General features: G+C 41.5%; 1 protein-coding gene across 2 annotated transcripts in view; it reads left to right on the plus strand.

Moving 5' to 3' along the window:
* Window positions 1-18,376, plus strand: part of LOC121534708 (protocadherin-1-like) — a 395,998-nt gene that overhangs the window by 278,292 nt on the left and 99,330 nt on the right. For both annotated transcript variants that reach the window (XM_041841294.2, XM_041841301.2), the window contains one exon: window positions 13,232-13,451. In XM_041841294.2, the coding sequence (XP_041697228.2) occupies window positions 13,232-13,451 (220 nt within the window). The remainder of the gene's footprint in view (window positions 1-13,231; window positions 13,452-18,376) is intronic.

Genomic DNA, 18,376 nt, shown 5'->3' on the forward strand with positions numbered 1-18,376 from the left:
TTAGAGACATATCCAGAAAGATTCACAGCCGTAATTGCTGCCAAAGCTAATTCTAACGATAAGAGTGTCTGCTAAATGACTAAAATGTAAAAATGTGTGCACACTTATGTAAATGAGATATTTCTGTATTTCATTTTCAAAAAATTAGCAAACTTGTTTTCACTTTGTCATTATGGGGTATTAAAAGCATCTGTTTTGAGAGCAAATTGCTGCTCGTGAGTGTTGTCTCAGTTTAAGTGTTTTCTCACTTTCCCCCCAGTCGCTGCATGTCTCTCTTTCCTTCACTCCTGTCTCATTCTCTCTATTTCTCTTTCCTCCTTCTCCCTTTCAGAGTTCCTTCCTTCCTTTTGTCTGGGGAATTGGCACAGTGTTTTTTTTCAAGCTCTGTTTGCTGCTGTTAGAGAGTGCATGTGCCTGGGGGCTCTCTCTCTGGCGTCAAGCATTAAGACGTACACCACACATCCTGAGGGAGCGACAATCTTTTGCAATTCTGCTGTGATCAGAGCCCAGACTAAGGAGTGTGTTGGAGGTGTGTGTTTTAGCACCTGCAGTCCTCTAGTGTTTGTGTGGCACTGGGACTCTTATTTTGTCTGCAGTGTGTGTGCGTCTGTGTGTATGTGTGTGTGTGTGTGAATGATATTCAGCCCACTTCAGTGTCTAAAAAAATCAAAATAAGCAGATGTAATGTTTTTATTCAATTTTGATAATCTATTTATGTTATGGTGGTTATGGGCTGTTGGCTGTGTGTTGACATATTCTTCATGTTGACCTTTGCCTGTGCTGTTACTACTGCACACAGTCTGGCTTGTAATGTCAAAAATGCCCTTTGGTGTTTGTTGCATGAGCTCAGACTTGATCACTCTAAGAAAACTCTCGCTGTTTTCTTTTCTTTCTGTCGCTCTTGTTCTGGGTTTCCGCAAGTTGACAATTCTTCTGTCTCACCTCTACGTAAACCAAAACACTCCCACATGGTGTCACGAGTGTCAGTGTAATGCGGTGGAAGAAGTCAGGCGCAGGACACAGAACTCTAAGAAACGTACTTTACTAAACAAAGTAAAGAACACAACACAGAATACCTCCACACAGGGAGGGACTAACCCGCTCACCAACAACACACGTAACAATAAACAATAACACACAAATTCCAAATGAGAGACAGGGGTAAATATAGGGAATACAATCAAACATAATGGGGAACAGGTGTAAACAATAAAGACTAAACTAGACAAACACCGAAACATCGATCGGCAGCAGCTAGTACTCCGGGGACGATGAACGCCGAAGCCTGCCCGAGCAAGGAGGAGGAGCAGACTCGGCTGAATCCGTGACACATGGCAGCTTCAGGTTAAAATAATACTGCATGTCAACTAGGGGTGGTGGCTTGTTTTGTAAACAACAGTAAAGAGAAGTCAAGAACATGTTGACTTTTTTCAGAGAGAGAGAGAGAGAGATAGGGAGATATGGGTATTATACATATTATGGGATAGTGAGTTTGTCTGTCTGTCTGAAATCGGCCAATCTATCCACCTGTTAGTGTCTATCTAGCAAACCTATATTTTCTAAAACGACAGCTATAGTTATATAAATCCATATAACTATCTAAAAAGCTAGCTGTCTATTGAACAAACTGGCAGTATTGTCATAAACAAACTATTGCTTTAGACTCAGTCTTGGAACACGGGCTTCATCAATAAGTGCATAGATGACGTCGTCCCCACGGTGACTATACGAAAGTACCCAAACCAAAAACCATGAATTATAGGCAATATCCGCGCTGGGCGAAATATTTTATTTATTTTATTTTTATTTCACCTTTATTTAACCAGGTAAGCCAGTTGAGCAAGTTCTCATTTACAACTGCGACCTGGCCAAGATAAAGCAAAGCAGTGCGATAAAAACAACAACACAGACTTACATATGGGGTAAAAAAACATAAAGTCAAAAATTTTTTTTTATATATATATATATATATATATATATATATATATATATATATATATATATATATATATATATATATATATATATATACAATACAACAGAAAATATATATACAGTGTGTGCAAATGTAGCAAGTTATGGAGGTAAGGCAATAAATAGGCTATAGTGCAAAATAATTACAATTAGTATTAACACTGGAATGCTAGATGTGCAAGAGATTATGTGCAAATAGAGATACTGGGGTGCAAAAGAGCAAAATAAATAACAATATAGGGATGAGGTAGTTGGGTGGGCTAATTTCAGATGGGCTGTGTACAGGTGCAGTGATCTGTAAGGTGCTCTGACAACTGATGCTTAAAGTTAATGAGGGAGATAAGAGTCTCCAGCTTCAGAGATTTTTGCAGTTCGTTCCAGTCATTGGCAGCAGAGAACTGGAAGGAATGGCGGCCAAAGGAGGTGTTGGCTTTGGGGATGACCAGTGAGATATACCTGCTGGAGCGCAGACTACGGGTGGGTGCTGCTATGGTGACCAATGAGCTAAGATAAGGCAGGGATTTGCCTAGCAGTGATTTATAGATGGCCTGGAGCCAGTGAGTTTGACGACGAACATGTAGTGAGGACCAGCCAACAAGAGCGAACAGGTCACAGTGGTGGGTAGTGTATGGGGCTTTGGAGACAAAACGGATGGCACTGTGATAGACTACATCCAATTTGCTGAGTAGAGTGTTGGAGGCTATTTTGTAAATGACATCGCCGAAGTCAAGGATCGGTAGGATAGTCAGTTTTACGAGGGCATGTTTGGCAGCATGAGTGAAGGAGGCTTTGTTGTGAAATAGGAAGCCGATTCTAGATTTAACTTTGGATTGGAGATTCTTAATGTGAGTCTGGAAGGAGAGTTTATAGTCTAAACAGACACCTAGGTATTTGTAGTTGTCCACATACTCTAGGTCAGACCCGTCGAGAGTGGTGATTCTAGTCGGGTGGGCGGGTGCCAGCAGAGTTCGATTGAAGAGCATGCATTTAGTTTTACTAGTGTTTAAGAGCAGTTGGAGGCTACTGAAGGAGTGTTGTATGGCATTGAAGCTCGTTTGGAGGTTTGTTTACACAGTGTCCAATGAAGGGCCAGATGTATACAAAATGGTATCGTCTGCGTAGAGGTGGATCTGAGAGTCACCAGCAGCAAGAGCGACATCATTGATATACACAGAGAAAAGAGTCGGCCCAACAATTGAACCCTGTGGCACCCCAATAGAGACTGCCATAGGTCCAGACAACAGGTCCTCCAATTTGACACATTGAACTCTATCTGAGAAGTACTTGGTGAACCAGGCGAGGCAGTCATTTGAGAAACCAAGGCTATTTAGTCTGCCAATAAGAATGCGGTGGTTGACAGAGTCGAAAGCCTTGGCCAGGTCGATGAAGACGGCTGCACAGTACTGTCTATTATCGATCGCGGTTATAATATCGTTTAGGACCTTGAGCGTGGCTGAAGTGCACCCATGATCAGCTCGGAAACCAGATTGCATAGCGGAGAAGGAACGGTGGGATTCGAAATGGTCGGTGATCTGTTTGTTAACTTGGCTTTCAAATACTTTCGAAAGGCAGGGCAGGATGGATATAGGTCTGTAACAGTTTGGATCTAGTGTGTCACCCCCTTTGAAGAGGGGGATGACCGCGGCAGCTTTCCAATCTCTGGGGATCTCAGACGTTACGAAAGAGAGGTTGAACAGGCTAGTAATAGGGGTTGCGACAATTTTGGCGGCTAGTTTTAGAAAGAAAGGGTCCGGATTGTCTAGCCCAGCTGATATGTAGGGGTCCAGATTTTGCAGCTCTTTCAGAACATCAGCTGTCTGAATTTATGTGAAGGAGAAGCTGGGGGAGGCATGGGCAAGTTGCAGCGGAGGGTGCAGAGTTGGTGGCCGGGGAAGTGGTAGCCAGGTTGAAAGCATGGCCAGCCGTAGCAAAATGCTTGTTGAAATTCTCAATTATTGTAGATTTATCGGTGGTGATAGTGTTTCCTAGCCTCAGTGCAGTGGGCAGCTGGGAGGAAGTGCTCTTATTCCCCATGGACTTTACAGTGTCCCAAAACTTTTTGGTGTTAGTGCTACAGGATGCAAATTTCTGTTTGAAAAAGTTAGCCTTTGCTTTCCTGACTGCTTGTGTATATTGGTTCCTAACTTCCCTGAAAAGTTGCATATTGCGGGGGCTATTTGATGCTAATGCAGTACGCCACAGGATGTTTTTGTGCTGGTCAAGGGCAGTCAAGTCTGAGGAGAACCAGGGGCTATATCTGTTCTTAGTTCTGTATTTTTTGAATGGGGCATGTTTATTTAAGATTGAGAGGAAATTACTTTTAAAGAACAACCAGGCATCCTCTACTGACGGAATGAGATCTATATCCATCCAGGATACCTGGGCCAGGTCAATTAGGAAGGTCTGCTCGCTAAAGTGTTTTAGGGAGCGTTTGACAGTGATGAGGGGTGGACGTTTGACCGCGGACCCGTTACGGACGCAGGCAATAAGGCAGTGATCGTTGAGATCCTGGTTGAAGACAGCGGAGGTGTATTTAGAGGGTAAGTTAGTCAGGATGATATCTATGAGGGTACCCATGTTATGGATTTAGGGTTGTACCTGGTAGGTTCGTTGATAATTTGTGTGAGATTGAGGGCATCTAGTTTGGATTGTAGGATGGCCGGGGTGTTAAGCATATCCCAATTTAGGTCACCAAGCAGTACGAACTCTGAGGATAAATGGGGGGCAATCAATTCACATATGGTGTCCAGGGCACAGCTGGGGGCTGAGGGGGGTCTGTAGCAAGCGGCAACAGTGAGAGACTTATTTCTGGATAGGTGGATTTTTAGAAGTAGAAGCTCAAACTGTTTGGGCACAGACCTGGATCGTATGATAGAGCTCTGCAGGCTATCTCTACAGTAGATTGCAACTCCACCCCCTTTGGCAGTTCTATCTAGACGGAAAATGTTATAGTTGGGGATGGAAATTTCAGAATTTTTGGTGGCCTTCCTAAGCCAGGATTCAGACACTGCTAGAACATCAGGGTTGGCGGAGTGTGCTAACGCAGTGAAAAACTCAAACTTAGGAAGTAGACTTCTGATATTAACATGCAAGAAACCAAGGCTTTTGCGATTACAGAAGTCAACAAATGATAGCGCCTGGGGAGTAGGAGTGAAACTGAGGGCTGCAGGGCCTGGGTTAGCCTCTACATCACCAGAGGAACAGAGGACTAGAATAAGGATACGGCTAAAGGCTTTAAGAACTGGTCTTCTAGTGTGTTGGGTACATAGAATAAAGGGGGCAGATTTCCGGGCGTTGTAGAAATGATTCAGGGCATTATGTACAGACAAGGATATGGAAGGATGTGAGTAAAGTGGAGGTAAACCTAAGCGTTGGGTAACAATGAAAGAGATAGCATCACTGGAGGCATCAATTGAGTCGGTCTCCGCGTGTATGGGGGGTGGGACAAAGGAGCTATCTAAGGCAGGTTTAGCTGGGCTGGGGGATCTACAGTGAAATAGTAGAATTAGAAATAACCGAAACAACAATAAGCTAACCATATTGACATGGGAGAGAGGCATAAAGCAATCACAGGTGTAATTTGAGAGAGCTAAGACAACAGCTGGTAATGATGACACATTTTGGGCTGAGGCTAAACATAAACAGGATGCGGTACCGTAAAAAGGAACAGTCCAGCAGGCATCAGCTGTATAGCGGAGTTATCATAAGGTCCGGTGAACAGCAATAGGATAGTTCGGAGGTAGTTCGGGGGTTGCTAAAGCACTAGCGAGCAAGAGGCCACGGCTAGCGTGTGCTAGCGGGCCGGGGATAGCAGATGGAATCTTCATGTTCGACGTCGTAACGGGAAGCCTGTTGTAACCACATCAGACGATTTCGTCGGCAGACCAGTCGTGTAGGATCGGCAGGGCTCCGTGTCAACAAAAGGTCCAGTGATTCAGTGATTCCGGCAGAAAAACTGATATGTTCTGGGTTGATAACGCGCTGTGCAGACAGTGCAGACTGGCCGAATAATAGTCCAGGCTAGAGCTGGCTGGTAGGTGGTGCAGGCCACGGACAATGGTGAAAAACCGCTAACGGTAGCTGATAGCAAGTAGCTAGTTAGCTGGCTACTCCCGTCCGGTAGACCGAGAGGTAGATAGCCGGGATATGGGCCTGGCTCTAGGCTAGCTCGAGGCTAACTGGTGCTTGCATCGGGGCAGTGGTGATTAGCCAAACAGCAACATCCATTCGGTTGCGGCTAGCTAGTTGCGACCCTAGTCATAGACTGTTCTCTCTGCTACCGCACGGCAAGCGGTACCGGAGTGCCAAGTCTAGGTCCAAAAGACTTCTCAACAGCTTCTACCCCCAAGCCATAAGACTCCTGAACAGCTAATCATGGCTACCCGGACTATTTGCACTGCCCCCCCACCCCATCCTTTTTACGCTGCTGCTACTCTGTTAATTATTTATGCATAGTCAGTTTAACTCTACCCACATGTACATATTACTTCAACTACCTCAACTAGCCGGTGCCCCCGCACATTGACTCTGCACCGGTACCCCCCTGTATATATAGCCTCCCTACTGTTATTTTATTTTACTTCTGCTCTTTTTTTCTCAACACTTTTTTTGTTGTTGTTTTATTTTTACTTTTTTTGTTTAAAATAAATGCACTGTTGGTTAAGGGCTGTAAGTAAGCATTTCACTGTAATGTCTGCACCTGTTGTATTCGGCGCATGTGACCAATACAATTTTATTTTATTTGATTTGATTCAACAAGCCCAGCACTTACACAAAGGACTGATGATTGGCTGAGACAAATTGATGATAAAAAGATTTTGGGGGCTGGTTTGTTAGACTTCAGTGCGGCTTTTGACATTATCAATCATAGTCTGCTTCTGGAAATACGTATATGTTATGGCTTTACACCCCCTTCTATAATGTGGATAAAGAGTTATTTGTCTAACAGAACACAGAGGGTGTCCTTTAACGGAAAACTCTCAAACTTAATCCAGGTAGAATCAGAAATTCCCCAGGGCAGCTATTTAGGCCTCTTACTTTTTTCAATTTTTACTAACGACATGCCAATGGCTTTGAGTAAAGCCAGTGTGTCGATGTATGCGGATGACTCAACACTGTACACGTCAGCTGCTACAGCAACTGAAATAACTGCAACACTTACTAAAGAGTTGCAGTTAGTTTCGGAATGGGTGGCAAGGAATAAGTTAGTCCTAAATATTTCCAAAACTAAAAGCATTGTATTTGGGTCAAATCATTCACTAAACCCTAAACTTCAACTACATCTCGTAATGAATAATGTGGACATTGAGCAAGTTGAGGAGACTAAACTGCTTGGAGTAACCCTGGATTGTAAACGGTTACCCCACAAGACATGCCACCAGAGTTCTCTTCACAGTCCCCATGTCCAGAACAGACTACGGGAAACACACAGTACTACATAGAGCCGTGAATACATGGAACTCTATTCCACATCATGTAACTCAGTCAAGCAGTAAAATCAGATAACATGTATTCAGAAAACGACACTTTATGGAACAGTGCGGACTGTGAAGAGACACACACACACACACAGGCACACACACAGCATTTGCAAGCACATGCTAACACACGCACTCTACACACACACATTTTAATATTGTCATTTTGCTGTATTATTGATTTTGTATTGTAAATATGTTATGGTAGAGTAGTGTGTAATAAGGTGTTGTGTTATGTATTGTTTTATTGTATATAATTTGTGGTTGGACCCCAGGAAGAGTAGCTGCTGCCTTGGCAGCCGCTAATGGGGATCCGTAATAAATACAAATACAAAAACTGAGTGGCATGTTCTTTTTTTTGTCCTTTTTATTTCAGCACTTTGATAGATGATATGTTTGGGGCAGTGAGGCGGTAAATTGAAAATATATGTTGAAGTGTCTTGACATATTCAAGGGGGAATTTAACAGCAGTCTTGTAGCTGAGGGATGGTATCTGTGTGTGTGTTTGTCACTGCCTAATTCCTCAGTCTGTGAGTCAGTGTGTCGGTATGTCCATCACTGTAAGCAATGCTTTTACTGTGACACACACACACAAACATGGAAACACACACACACACAAACAGACTTGTCAGACGTGTTTCCCCAGTGTCTCGGTGGACTGAGGGAGGTGTGTGTGTGTGTGTGTGTGCAAGAGAGCGATACACGTGCAGTATAATGTCAATATAATATGTGTGTCTAATTAATATAATAATTTAGAATCATTCCAAGTCCGTTGTCTGTTTATGGTTGTTATTATTGTGTGTGGTTGTGTTTGTGTATTACGTGCCCCCCTGCATGTGTGTGTACACTGCAGGAGTTAAATGCTTGGTTAAGTGTGTGTCAGAGTTATGGCTGTTTGTCCTGCCAGCCACAGGGTAGATTTACTGTCAATAAGACTCTCCTGGGTCACTGTTTTTTAGGTTCTAACACACACACACACATTATTCACCTTCCCAGGGTACAGGAATGCAGAAGGAATGCTGCCACTAAAAAACAGATGCGAACAAAAAAAGACAACCTGCTAGAGATGGAGAGATGATGAGAGAGAGAGAGAGAGAGAGAGAGAGAGAGAGAGAGAGAGAGAGAGAGAGAGAGAGAGAGAGAGAGAGAGAGAGGCCAAGCCACACGACCAACAACATTAGACACTTAATGGAACACAAAGCCTTCATTATTTCATCCTGGAATATCCAAGGCCTGAGGTCATCTGCCTTTGGCCTAAAGAGCAGGAACCTGGACTTTACAAAATAAATTGAAAATATAGACATTGTCATCCTAAAAGAAACATGGTATAGAGGAGACGGACCCACAGGTTGCCCTTTAGGTTACAGAGAGCTGATAGTCCCATCCACCAAACTACCAGGTCTGAAATAGGGAAGGGACTCAGGTGGTATGCTAATTTGGTATAGAGCAGATCAAACTCACTCTATTAAATCAATCAAAACAGGAACATTTTACATTTGGCTAGAAATGCTAAAGGAAATTATCTCAACAGAGAAACATTTCCTCCTATGTGCTAACTTCAGTGGGGGAAAAAAGTATTTAGTCAGCCACCAATTGTGCAAGTTCTCCCACATAAAAAGATGAGAGAGGCCTGTAATTTTCATCATAGGTACACGTCAACTATGTCAGACAAGTTAAGAAAAAAAAAATCCAAAAAATCACATTGTAGGATTTTTTAATAATTTATTTGCAAATTATGGTGGAAAATAAGTATTTGGTCACCTACAAACAAGCAAGATTTCTGGCTCTCACAGACCTGTAACTTCTTCTTTAAGAGGCTCCTCTGTCCTCCACTCGTTACCTGTATTAATGGCACCTGTTTGAACTTGTTATCAGTATAAAAGACACCTGTCCACAACCTCAAACAGTCACACTCCAAACTCCACTATGGCCAAGACCAAAGAGCTGTCAAAGGACACCAGAAACAAAATTGTAGACCTGCACCAGGCTGGGAAGACTGAATCTGCAATAGGTAAGCAGCTTGGTTTGAAGAAATCAACTGTGGGAACAATTATTAGGAAATGGAAGACATACAAGACCACTGACAATCTCCCTCGATCTGGGGCTCCACGCAAGATCTCACCCCGTGGGGTCAAAATGATCACAAGAACGGTGAGCAAAAATCCCAGAACCATACGGGGGGACCTAGTGAATGACCTGCAGAGAGCTGGGACCAAAGTAACAAAGCCTACCATCAGTAACACACTATGCCGCCAGGGACTCAAATCCTGCAGTGCCAGACGTGTCCCCCTGCTTAAACCAGTACATGTCCAGGCCCGTCTGAAGTTTGCTAGAGTGCATTTGGATGATCCAGAAGAGGATTTGGAGAATGTCATATGGTCAGATGAAACCAAAATAGAATTTTTTGGTAAAAACTCAAATTGTCGTGTTTGGAGGACAAAGAATGCTGAGTTGCATCCAAAGAACACCATACCTACTGTGAAGCATGGGGGTGGAAATATCATGCTTTGGGGCTGTTTTTCTGCAAAGGGACCAGGACGACTGATACGTGTAAAGGAAATAATGAATGGGGCCATGTATCGTGAGATTTTGAGTGAAAACCTCCTTCCATCAGCAAGGGCATTGAAGATGAAACGTGGCTGGGTCTTTAAGCATGACAATGATCCCAAACACACCGCCCGGGCAACGAAGGAGTGGCTTCGTAAGAAGCATTTCAAGGTCCTGGAGTGGCCTAGCCAGTCTCCAGATCTCAACCCCATAGAAAATCTTTGGAGGGAGTTGAAAGTCCGTGTTGCCCAGCGACAGCCCCAAAACATCACTGCTCTAGAAGAGATCTGCATGGAGGAATTGGCCAAAATACCAGCAACAGTGTGTGAAAACCTTGTGAAGACTTACAGAAAACGTTTGACCTGTGTCGTTGCCAACAAAGGGTATATAAAAAAGTATTGAGAAACTTTTGTTATGGACCAAATACTTATTTTCAACCATAATTTGCAAATAAATTCATAAAAAATCCTACAATGTGATTTTCTGGATTTTTTTTTCTCATTTTGTCTGTCATAGTTGACGTGTACCTATGATGAAAATTACAGTCCTCTATCATCTTTTTAAGTGGGAGAACTTGCACAATTGGTGGCTGACTAAATACTTTTTTCCCCCACTGTATATCCCCCCACTAGAATCCCCATACTTGGAGGGGGAAATCAATCATTTCCAGACCCAGGGACATTGTACTAGTCTGTGGCGACCTAAATGCCAGAACTGAACAAGAACCTGACACCCTCAGCACACAGGGGGACAAACATCTACCTGGAGGTGACAGCATTCCCTCCCTCATATGTGTCGTTAGGCACAACTACGACAACATAACCAACAAAAATGGGTCACAACTCCTGCAGCTCTGTCGCACGCTGGGTATGTACATAGTCAATGGTAGGCTTCGAGGGGACTCCTATGGTAGGTACACCTATAACTCATCTCTTGGCAGTAGTACTGTAGACTGCTTTATCACTGACCTCAACCCAGAGTCTCTCAGAGCGTTCACAATCAGCCCACTGACACTCCTATTAGGCCACAGCAAAATCACAGTCTACTTGAACAGCAATACTCAATCATGAGGCATCAAAGCCAAAGAAATTGAATAATATTAAGAAACGCTATAGAAGGAATGAAAGTAATGTCGAAACCTACCAAAAAACAATTTGGCAACACCAAATTCAATCCCTTTTAGACAACTTCCTTGACAAAACGTTCCACTGTAAACTTGGCAGTAGAAAACCTAAACAGTATATTTGACCTCTCAGCTTCCCTATCAAATCTAAAAATCTCTAACAGAAAACCAAAGAAAAGTAACAATAATGACAAATGGTTTCATGAAGAATGCAAAAACCTAAGAAAGAAATTGAGAAACCAATCCAACCAAAAACATAGAGACCCATAAAACCTGAGCCTACGCCTTCACTATGGTGAATAACTAAAACAATACAGAAATACACTACGGAAAAAGAAGGAACAGCTGTTAGAAATCAGCTTAATGTAATTGAAGAATCCATAGACTCTAACCACTAAACAAACAGAGATTTTTGACGTACCGATCCCATGGCATAGTGTTTATGAACTGACACACAAAACGACACCAGATTCATAAATTTAAATTTAAATTATTATATAAAATTCTTGCTACCAATAGAATGTTATTTATATGGGGGATACAATCTTCCCAGCTCTGCAGATTTTGCTGTGAAGAGACAGAATCATTAGATCATTTGCTTTGGTTCTGTCCATTTGTAGCTTGTTTTTGGACACAGGTCCAGGAATGGCTAAAGGATTGCAATATTTACCTGGAGCTAACCTTGCAGATAGCATTACTGGGTGATCTTAAAAGTCACAGTCAATCGATCAATAATATAATAATGCTTTTAGCAAAAATGTTTATTTTTAATTCCCAATCAATGAGAAGCAATGAGAATAGAAAGGTTCAGAACTTTTGTAAAACATCACAGTACGGTTGAAATATATATGGCAAATAGAAATCCTATATGGATGGTGTTAAGAGATAGATGGGAGGTATTGAATGGAGTTGAAGGATGGGACTAATAACAAATAACAACAAATAATAACAAGATAACTAATAATGTAAGCATACTGTGTCCATAATAAGTATATAGGTTGTATGTTGGGAGCTTTTGGGAAAGAGCACAGTTAGAAATATATGGCATATAGAAGCAAACCGGATGGACATCATGAAAATGATCGGAGAGGTTGAGAGTAGAAGAAGTTCAGTAGCAAAAACAAATAAAATAGAATAGTGTCCATAAGGTGTAGATAGTAAGTATAGGCTGGAAGTAGAGGCCTGAGCATTGTTGTTCACTAATTTACCCCAAGTAGGGAAAGGATGGCAGGGTTGAAAAGTAATAAAGGGGAGTATATATATAAAAAACATGGGGGATTGGAAGTGATGCAGACAATTACATTGATAGAAGTTACAATCTATCTGCAATATTAAGCTGATCTACCCCCAGAATAAAAAAAATAATTAAAAAAAACAAAAACAAAAAACAACACGAAGAGCTATCTATCCAAAATGGAGATGTATGGGTAAACCAATTCTCCAATCTTTTTGGCCCTATAACAAAGAACCAACAACAAAAAAATATACATGATCAAATGCAAATCTTAGAATCAACTATTAAAGACTACCAGAACCCACTGAATTATCCAATTACATTGAATGAACTACAGGACAAAATACAAACCCTCCAACCCAAAAAGGCCTGTGGTGTTGATGGTATCCTCAATGAAATGATAAAATATACAGACCACTAATTCCAATTGGCTATACTTAAACTCTTTAACATCATCCTTAGCTCTGGCATCTTCCCCAATATTTGGAACCAAGGACTAATCACCCCAATCAACAAAAGTGGAGACAAATTTGACATCAATAACTACCGTGGGATATGCGTCAACAGCAACTTTTGTCCATTTGTCATCAAAAACACACAACTCAGACAGCTGCTTTCCCCCTCATATCCCCCCTTCACACACACACACACACACACACACACACACACACACACACACACACACACACACACACACACACACACACACACACACACACACACACACACACACACACACACACACACACACACACACACACACACACACACACACACACACACACACACACACACGTTAGAGAGGGACCACGCATGAAAATAACGGAGTGCAACCGACCTACCATATCCCTTCTTTTTGCTCTCCTCCTATCACAGCTTCCCCACCGCCGAGTGACCTTCTCCACAGCCAATCAGGCTCAAGACCTGCAGGACCCCTCCCAGCACAGCTACTACGACAGCGGATTGGAGGAGTCTGAGACCCCCAGCTCCAAATCGTCAATGGGGCCCCGTATCGGGCCGCTGGCCCTGCCTAAGGACCACTACGAGAGGACCACCCCGGACGGCAGTATCGGAGAGATGGAGCACCCGGAGAGCGGTAAGACCAGGTGGCGTTTCCCCCCCTCTTCCTCTTTCCCCCCCTCCTCCTCATCAATTAATCCTCTCTGAAGTGGACCCTCTACCCTAGAGTCCATCTACTGTGCACATATGGACCTGAGGATTGAACACACACAAACATATAAAAGCAATGAGAGTATGTCTAGACATGACATTAGTAGATAGACGATAAGTAGAGGCCTCCAGCACAAAGACCTCTGACAAGGCATATAGTGGATAATACTCCAATCAACAGTAAATGACTGACATGATGATTATTAAAATGAGCATGCCTTGCAGCTATATATATATAGCTATAGATGAGAGAGAGAGAGAGAGAGAGAGAGAGAGAGAGAGAGAGAGAGAGAGAGAGAGAGAGAGAGAGAGAGAGAGAGAGAGAGAGAGAGAGAGAGAGAGAGAGAGAGAGAGAGAGAGAGAGAGAGAGAGAGATGGTACAGGCTGCAGAAAGTGTGTGTGTATCAGATGCATGTTGGAATTTATTGTCATGAATCTTACCCTGGAGGCAGCTCTGCAGAGTTCTCACTAGCTGGCACAATGACAAAGACATAAATTCTGATTTTAAACCTAACCCTAACCTTAACCACACTGTCTAACCCTAACCTTAAAAGCGTATTTTTGTTTTCATGAATTTTTACGATATAGCCAATTTTGACTTTGCAGCTGGACATCGCTCAGTTCTGCCTCCAGGGCAAGATTCATGACAATAAACCTCAACCTGCATATCAGACACACACAGCCACTGTAACAGAGAGAGAGAGAATCCCCGGCCCAAATGTCAAGGCTGTCCCTAGTCATCAGAGAGGATTGTGGGCTACAGGGAGGGGAAACAGGGAGACTCTCTTTATTTCACGCTCTCTCTTTCCTCCTCTCTCTCTTTCTGTCTCTGTACCCGCACAGGTCGCACATATGCCATCTGTAAACACAATTACTCACAGCTGCACTCAGACGGCCATAGGCTAGAGCGAAAAGGGTGAAGGAGAAAAATAACTAGGGATAAAATAAAAGGAGGCTCTTCACTGTTACATTTCCTGGTATTTACAGAAAAATAAGTCCTGCATGCTTTGCTAGCAATAGACAACAAGAAATCCATAGGGCCTGACCAATTGGATCCCGGTCTGCTTAAGTGTGCAGCGCCCATCATTGTTGGCTCAATAACCCAGATTTTTTCTTTAACATTGTTATCAGGAGATATTTCAAAAGTATGGAAATCAGATATTGTGCTGCCACTCCATAAGGATGTGGATAGTAGTGATCTCAATCATTTTCGCCCCATTTCAAGGCTTCCTTGTCTAGCTAAGATTCTTGAATCCTTGGTAAATGTACAACTTTGCATTTTTTTTCTGATAAATGTATTTTGAATATAAACCAATCAGGGTTTAGGCCTGGGCATAGCACTATTACAGCAACCACTTTAGTTGTTAATGATCTTGACATGCTTTAGATACTAAAATGAAATGTTCTGCTTTGTTTGTGGACCTGTCAAAACTTTTTGATACTGTTGATTATGCTATTTTATTGAATAAGTTGTCCTCGCTAGGTCTGACCTCTGACGCCTGCTCATGGTTTCATTATTATTTTAGTGACATAACTCAGGCCATCATAGTTGATGGGGTTAAGTCCGAATTTCTTGAAATACACAAAGGTGTTCCGCAGGGGTCGATACTAGGACCTGCTCTTTTCACTATTTAAGCATCCAGGACTGTAAATAGCCTAAAACAAAAGCTTTCACTATAATATATCTGATAATTCAGCAAGTTTCACTTATCAGCATCCAGCCCAATATCATTGTGAATAGGCTTAGAAGTTATTTCAAAAAGATAGACAGAAGAAATAATGGGGATTAAATGCCTCAATGATGGGCCTCCCGAGTGGCGCAGCGGTCTAAGGCACTGCATCACAGTGCTTGAGGTGTCACTACAGACCCGGGTTCGATCCCAGGCTATGTCAAAACCGGCCATTACCGTAGGGCAGGGTTCTTCAATTCCGGTCCTGGAGGGCTGATTTCATTATTACTGAAACAGGATACAAGTGGAAAATATAAAGATCCAGTCCATTTAAAAAATTGGAGGCCCCTTGCACTTCAGTGTTGTGATGCAAAAATTATAGAAAAACGTATAGCTCATAGAATAAAAAAGGTATTGTCGGACATTATTCATTCTAATCAGGCAGGTTTTTCACATACATTGGAGATAATATAAGGCAAGTACTGGAAACAATAGAACACTATGAAAAATCTGGGAAACCAGGCCTGCTATTCATAGCAGACTTCGAAAAGGCAATGGATAAAGTACGACTGGGGTTTTTATATAAATGCCTGGAGCATTTCAATTTTGGAGAATATCTTATAAAATGGGTTAAATCATGTATAGTAACCCTAGGTGTAAAATAGTAAATAATGGCTATTTCTCAGAAAGTTTTAAACTGTCAAGAGGAGTGAAACAAGGTTGTCCACTATCGGCATGTCTTTTTATTATGGCCATCAAGATGTTAGCTATTAAAATCAGATCCAACAATAATATCTAGGGATTAGAAATCCAGGGCTTAAAAACAAAGGTGTAATTGTACGCTGATGATTCATGTTTTCTTTTAAATCCACAACTTTAATCCCTCCACAGCCTCATAGAGGATCTAGATACATTTTCTAACCTCTCTAGATTACAACCAAATTATGATAAATGTACTCTATTATGTATTGGATCACAAAAAATTACAATTTTTACATTACCGTGTAGTTTACCAATAAAATGGTCTGATGGTGATGTGGATATACTCGGAATGCATATCCCAAATGAAATAAATGATCTCACTCCAATACATTTTAATAAAAAGTTAGCAAAAATAGATAAGATCTTACTACCATGGAAAGGTAAATACCTGTCAATTTGTGGAGAAATCACCCTGATTAACTCTTTAGTATTATCCCAGTTTACCTATTTGCTTATGGTCTTGCCTACACCTAGCGAACAGTTTTATAAATTATATGAGAAAAAAAAATCCATTTTATTTGGAACGGCAAGCCATTCAAAATTAAACGGGCATATTTATATAATGAATATGAATTCGGAGGACAGAAATTATTAAATATTAAAGCATTAGACCTATCACTAAAAGCTTAAGTCATACAAAAGTTATACTTAAATCCGAACTGGTTCTCTAGTAAATTAGTAAGATTGTCTCACCCAATGTTCAAGGATGGCCTTTTTCCCTTTATTCAGAATACAACCTCTCCCAAATATCACTATTTCTAAAACAAGCCATAAAAAAGTTGGTTGCAATTTCAATTTCAATTTAATCCTCCAGAAACGACAGAACAAATAATGCAACAAATATTGTGGTTAAACTCAAATATACTAATTTATAAAAAAAACTTTTTTTTTGACAAAATGTTTTAAAAAGGTATAATCTTCGTAAATGATATCATCGGTAGGACTGGTGGAGTTATGTCTCCACATGCAGCTAACAAAAATATATGGAAATGTCTGCTCTACCCAAAATTACAACCAAATAATTGCAGCATTACCGCTAAAATCGAAGAGGAAAGTGGAAGGTGGAAAAAGTAAGGAACTTGTCTGTCTGCCTTGTATTAAAGAACATAATTGGTTAAAGAAAACTGTGATAAATAAATAAGTATACCAGTTTCATTTAAGGACCAAAGGATTGACAGCCATCATATATAGATTGCAAAATAGTTGGGAAGAGATTTTTGACGTACCGATCCCATGGCATAGTGTTTATGAACTGATAGGCAAAACGACGCCGGAATCAAAACTTTGAATTTCTCAATTTAAATTATTATATAAAATTCTTGCTACCAATAGAATGTTATTGATATGGGGGATACAATCTTACCAGCTCTGCAGATTTTGCTGCGAAGACACAGAATCATTAGATCATTTGTTTTGGTGCTGTCCATTTGTAACTTGTTTTTGGACACAGGTTCAGGAATGGCTAAAGGATTGCAACATTTACCTGGAGCTAACCCTGCAGAGAGCATTACTGGGTGATCTGAAAAGTCATAGTCAATCGATCAATAATATAATAATACTTTTAGCAAAAATTTATATTTTCAATTTACAATCTGTAGAAATAATGAAAATATAAAACATCACAGTTCAGTTGAAAAATATACAGTGGGGAGAACAAGTATTTCATACACTGCCGATTTTGCAGGTTTTCCTACTTACAAAGCATGTAGAGGTCTAATTTTTATCATAGGTACAATTCAACTCTGAGAGACAGAATTTAAAACAAAAATCCAGAAAATCACATTGTATGATTTTTAAGTAATTAATTTGCATTTTATTGCTTGACATAAGTATTTGATCACCTACCAACCAGTAAAAATTCCGGCCTTCACAGACCTGTTAGTTTTTCTTTAAGAAGCCCTCCTGTTCTCCACTCATTACCTGTATTAACTGCACCTGTTTGAACTCGTTACCTGTATAAAAGACACCTGTCCACATACTCAATCAAACAGACTCCAACCTCTCCACAATGGCCAAGACCAGAGAGCTGTGTAAAGACATCAGGGATAAAATTGTAGACCTGCACAATGCTGGGATGGGCTACAGGACAATAGGCAAGCAGCTTGGTGAGAAGGCAACAACTGTTGGCGCAATTATTAGAAAATGGAAGAAGTTCAATCACACTCGGTCTGGGGCTCCATGCAAGATCTCACCTCGTGGGGCATCAATGATCATGAGGAAGGTGAGGGATCAGCCCAGAACTACACGGCAGGACCTGGTCAATGACCTGAAGAGAGCTGGGACCACAGTCTCAAAGAAAACCATCAGTAACACACTACGCCGTCATGGATTAAAATCCTGCAGCGCATGCAAGACCCCCTACTCAAGCCAGCGCATGTCCAGGCCCGTCTGAAGTTTGCCAATGACCATCTGGATGATC

Source organism: Coregonus clupeaformis, chromosome 33, assembly GCF_020615455.1.
Source record: "Coregonus clupeaformis isolate EN_2021a chromosome 33, ASM2061545v1, whole genome shotgun sequence".
NCBI lineage: Eukaryota > Metazoa > Chordata > Actinopteri > Salmoniformes > Salmonidae > Coregonus > Coregonus clupeaformis.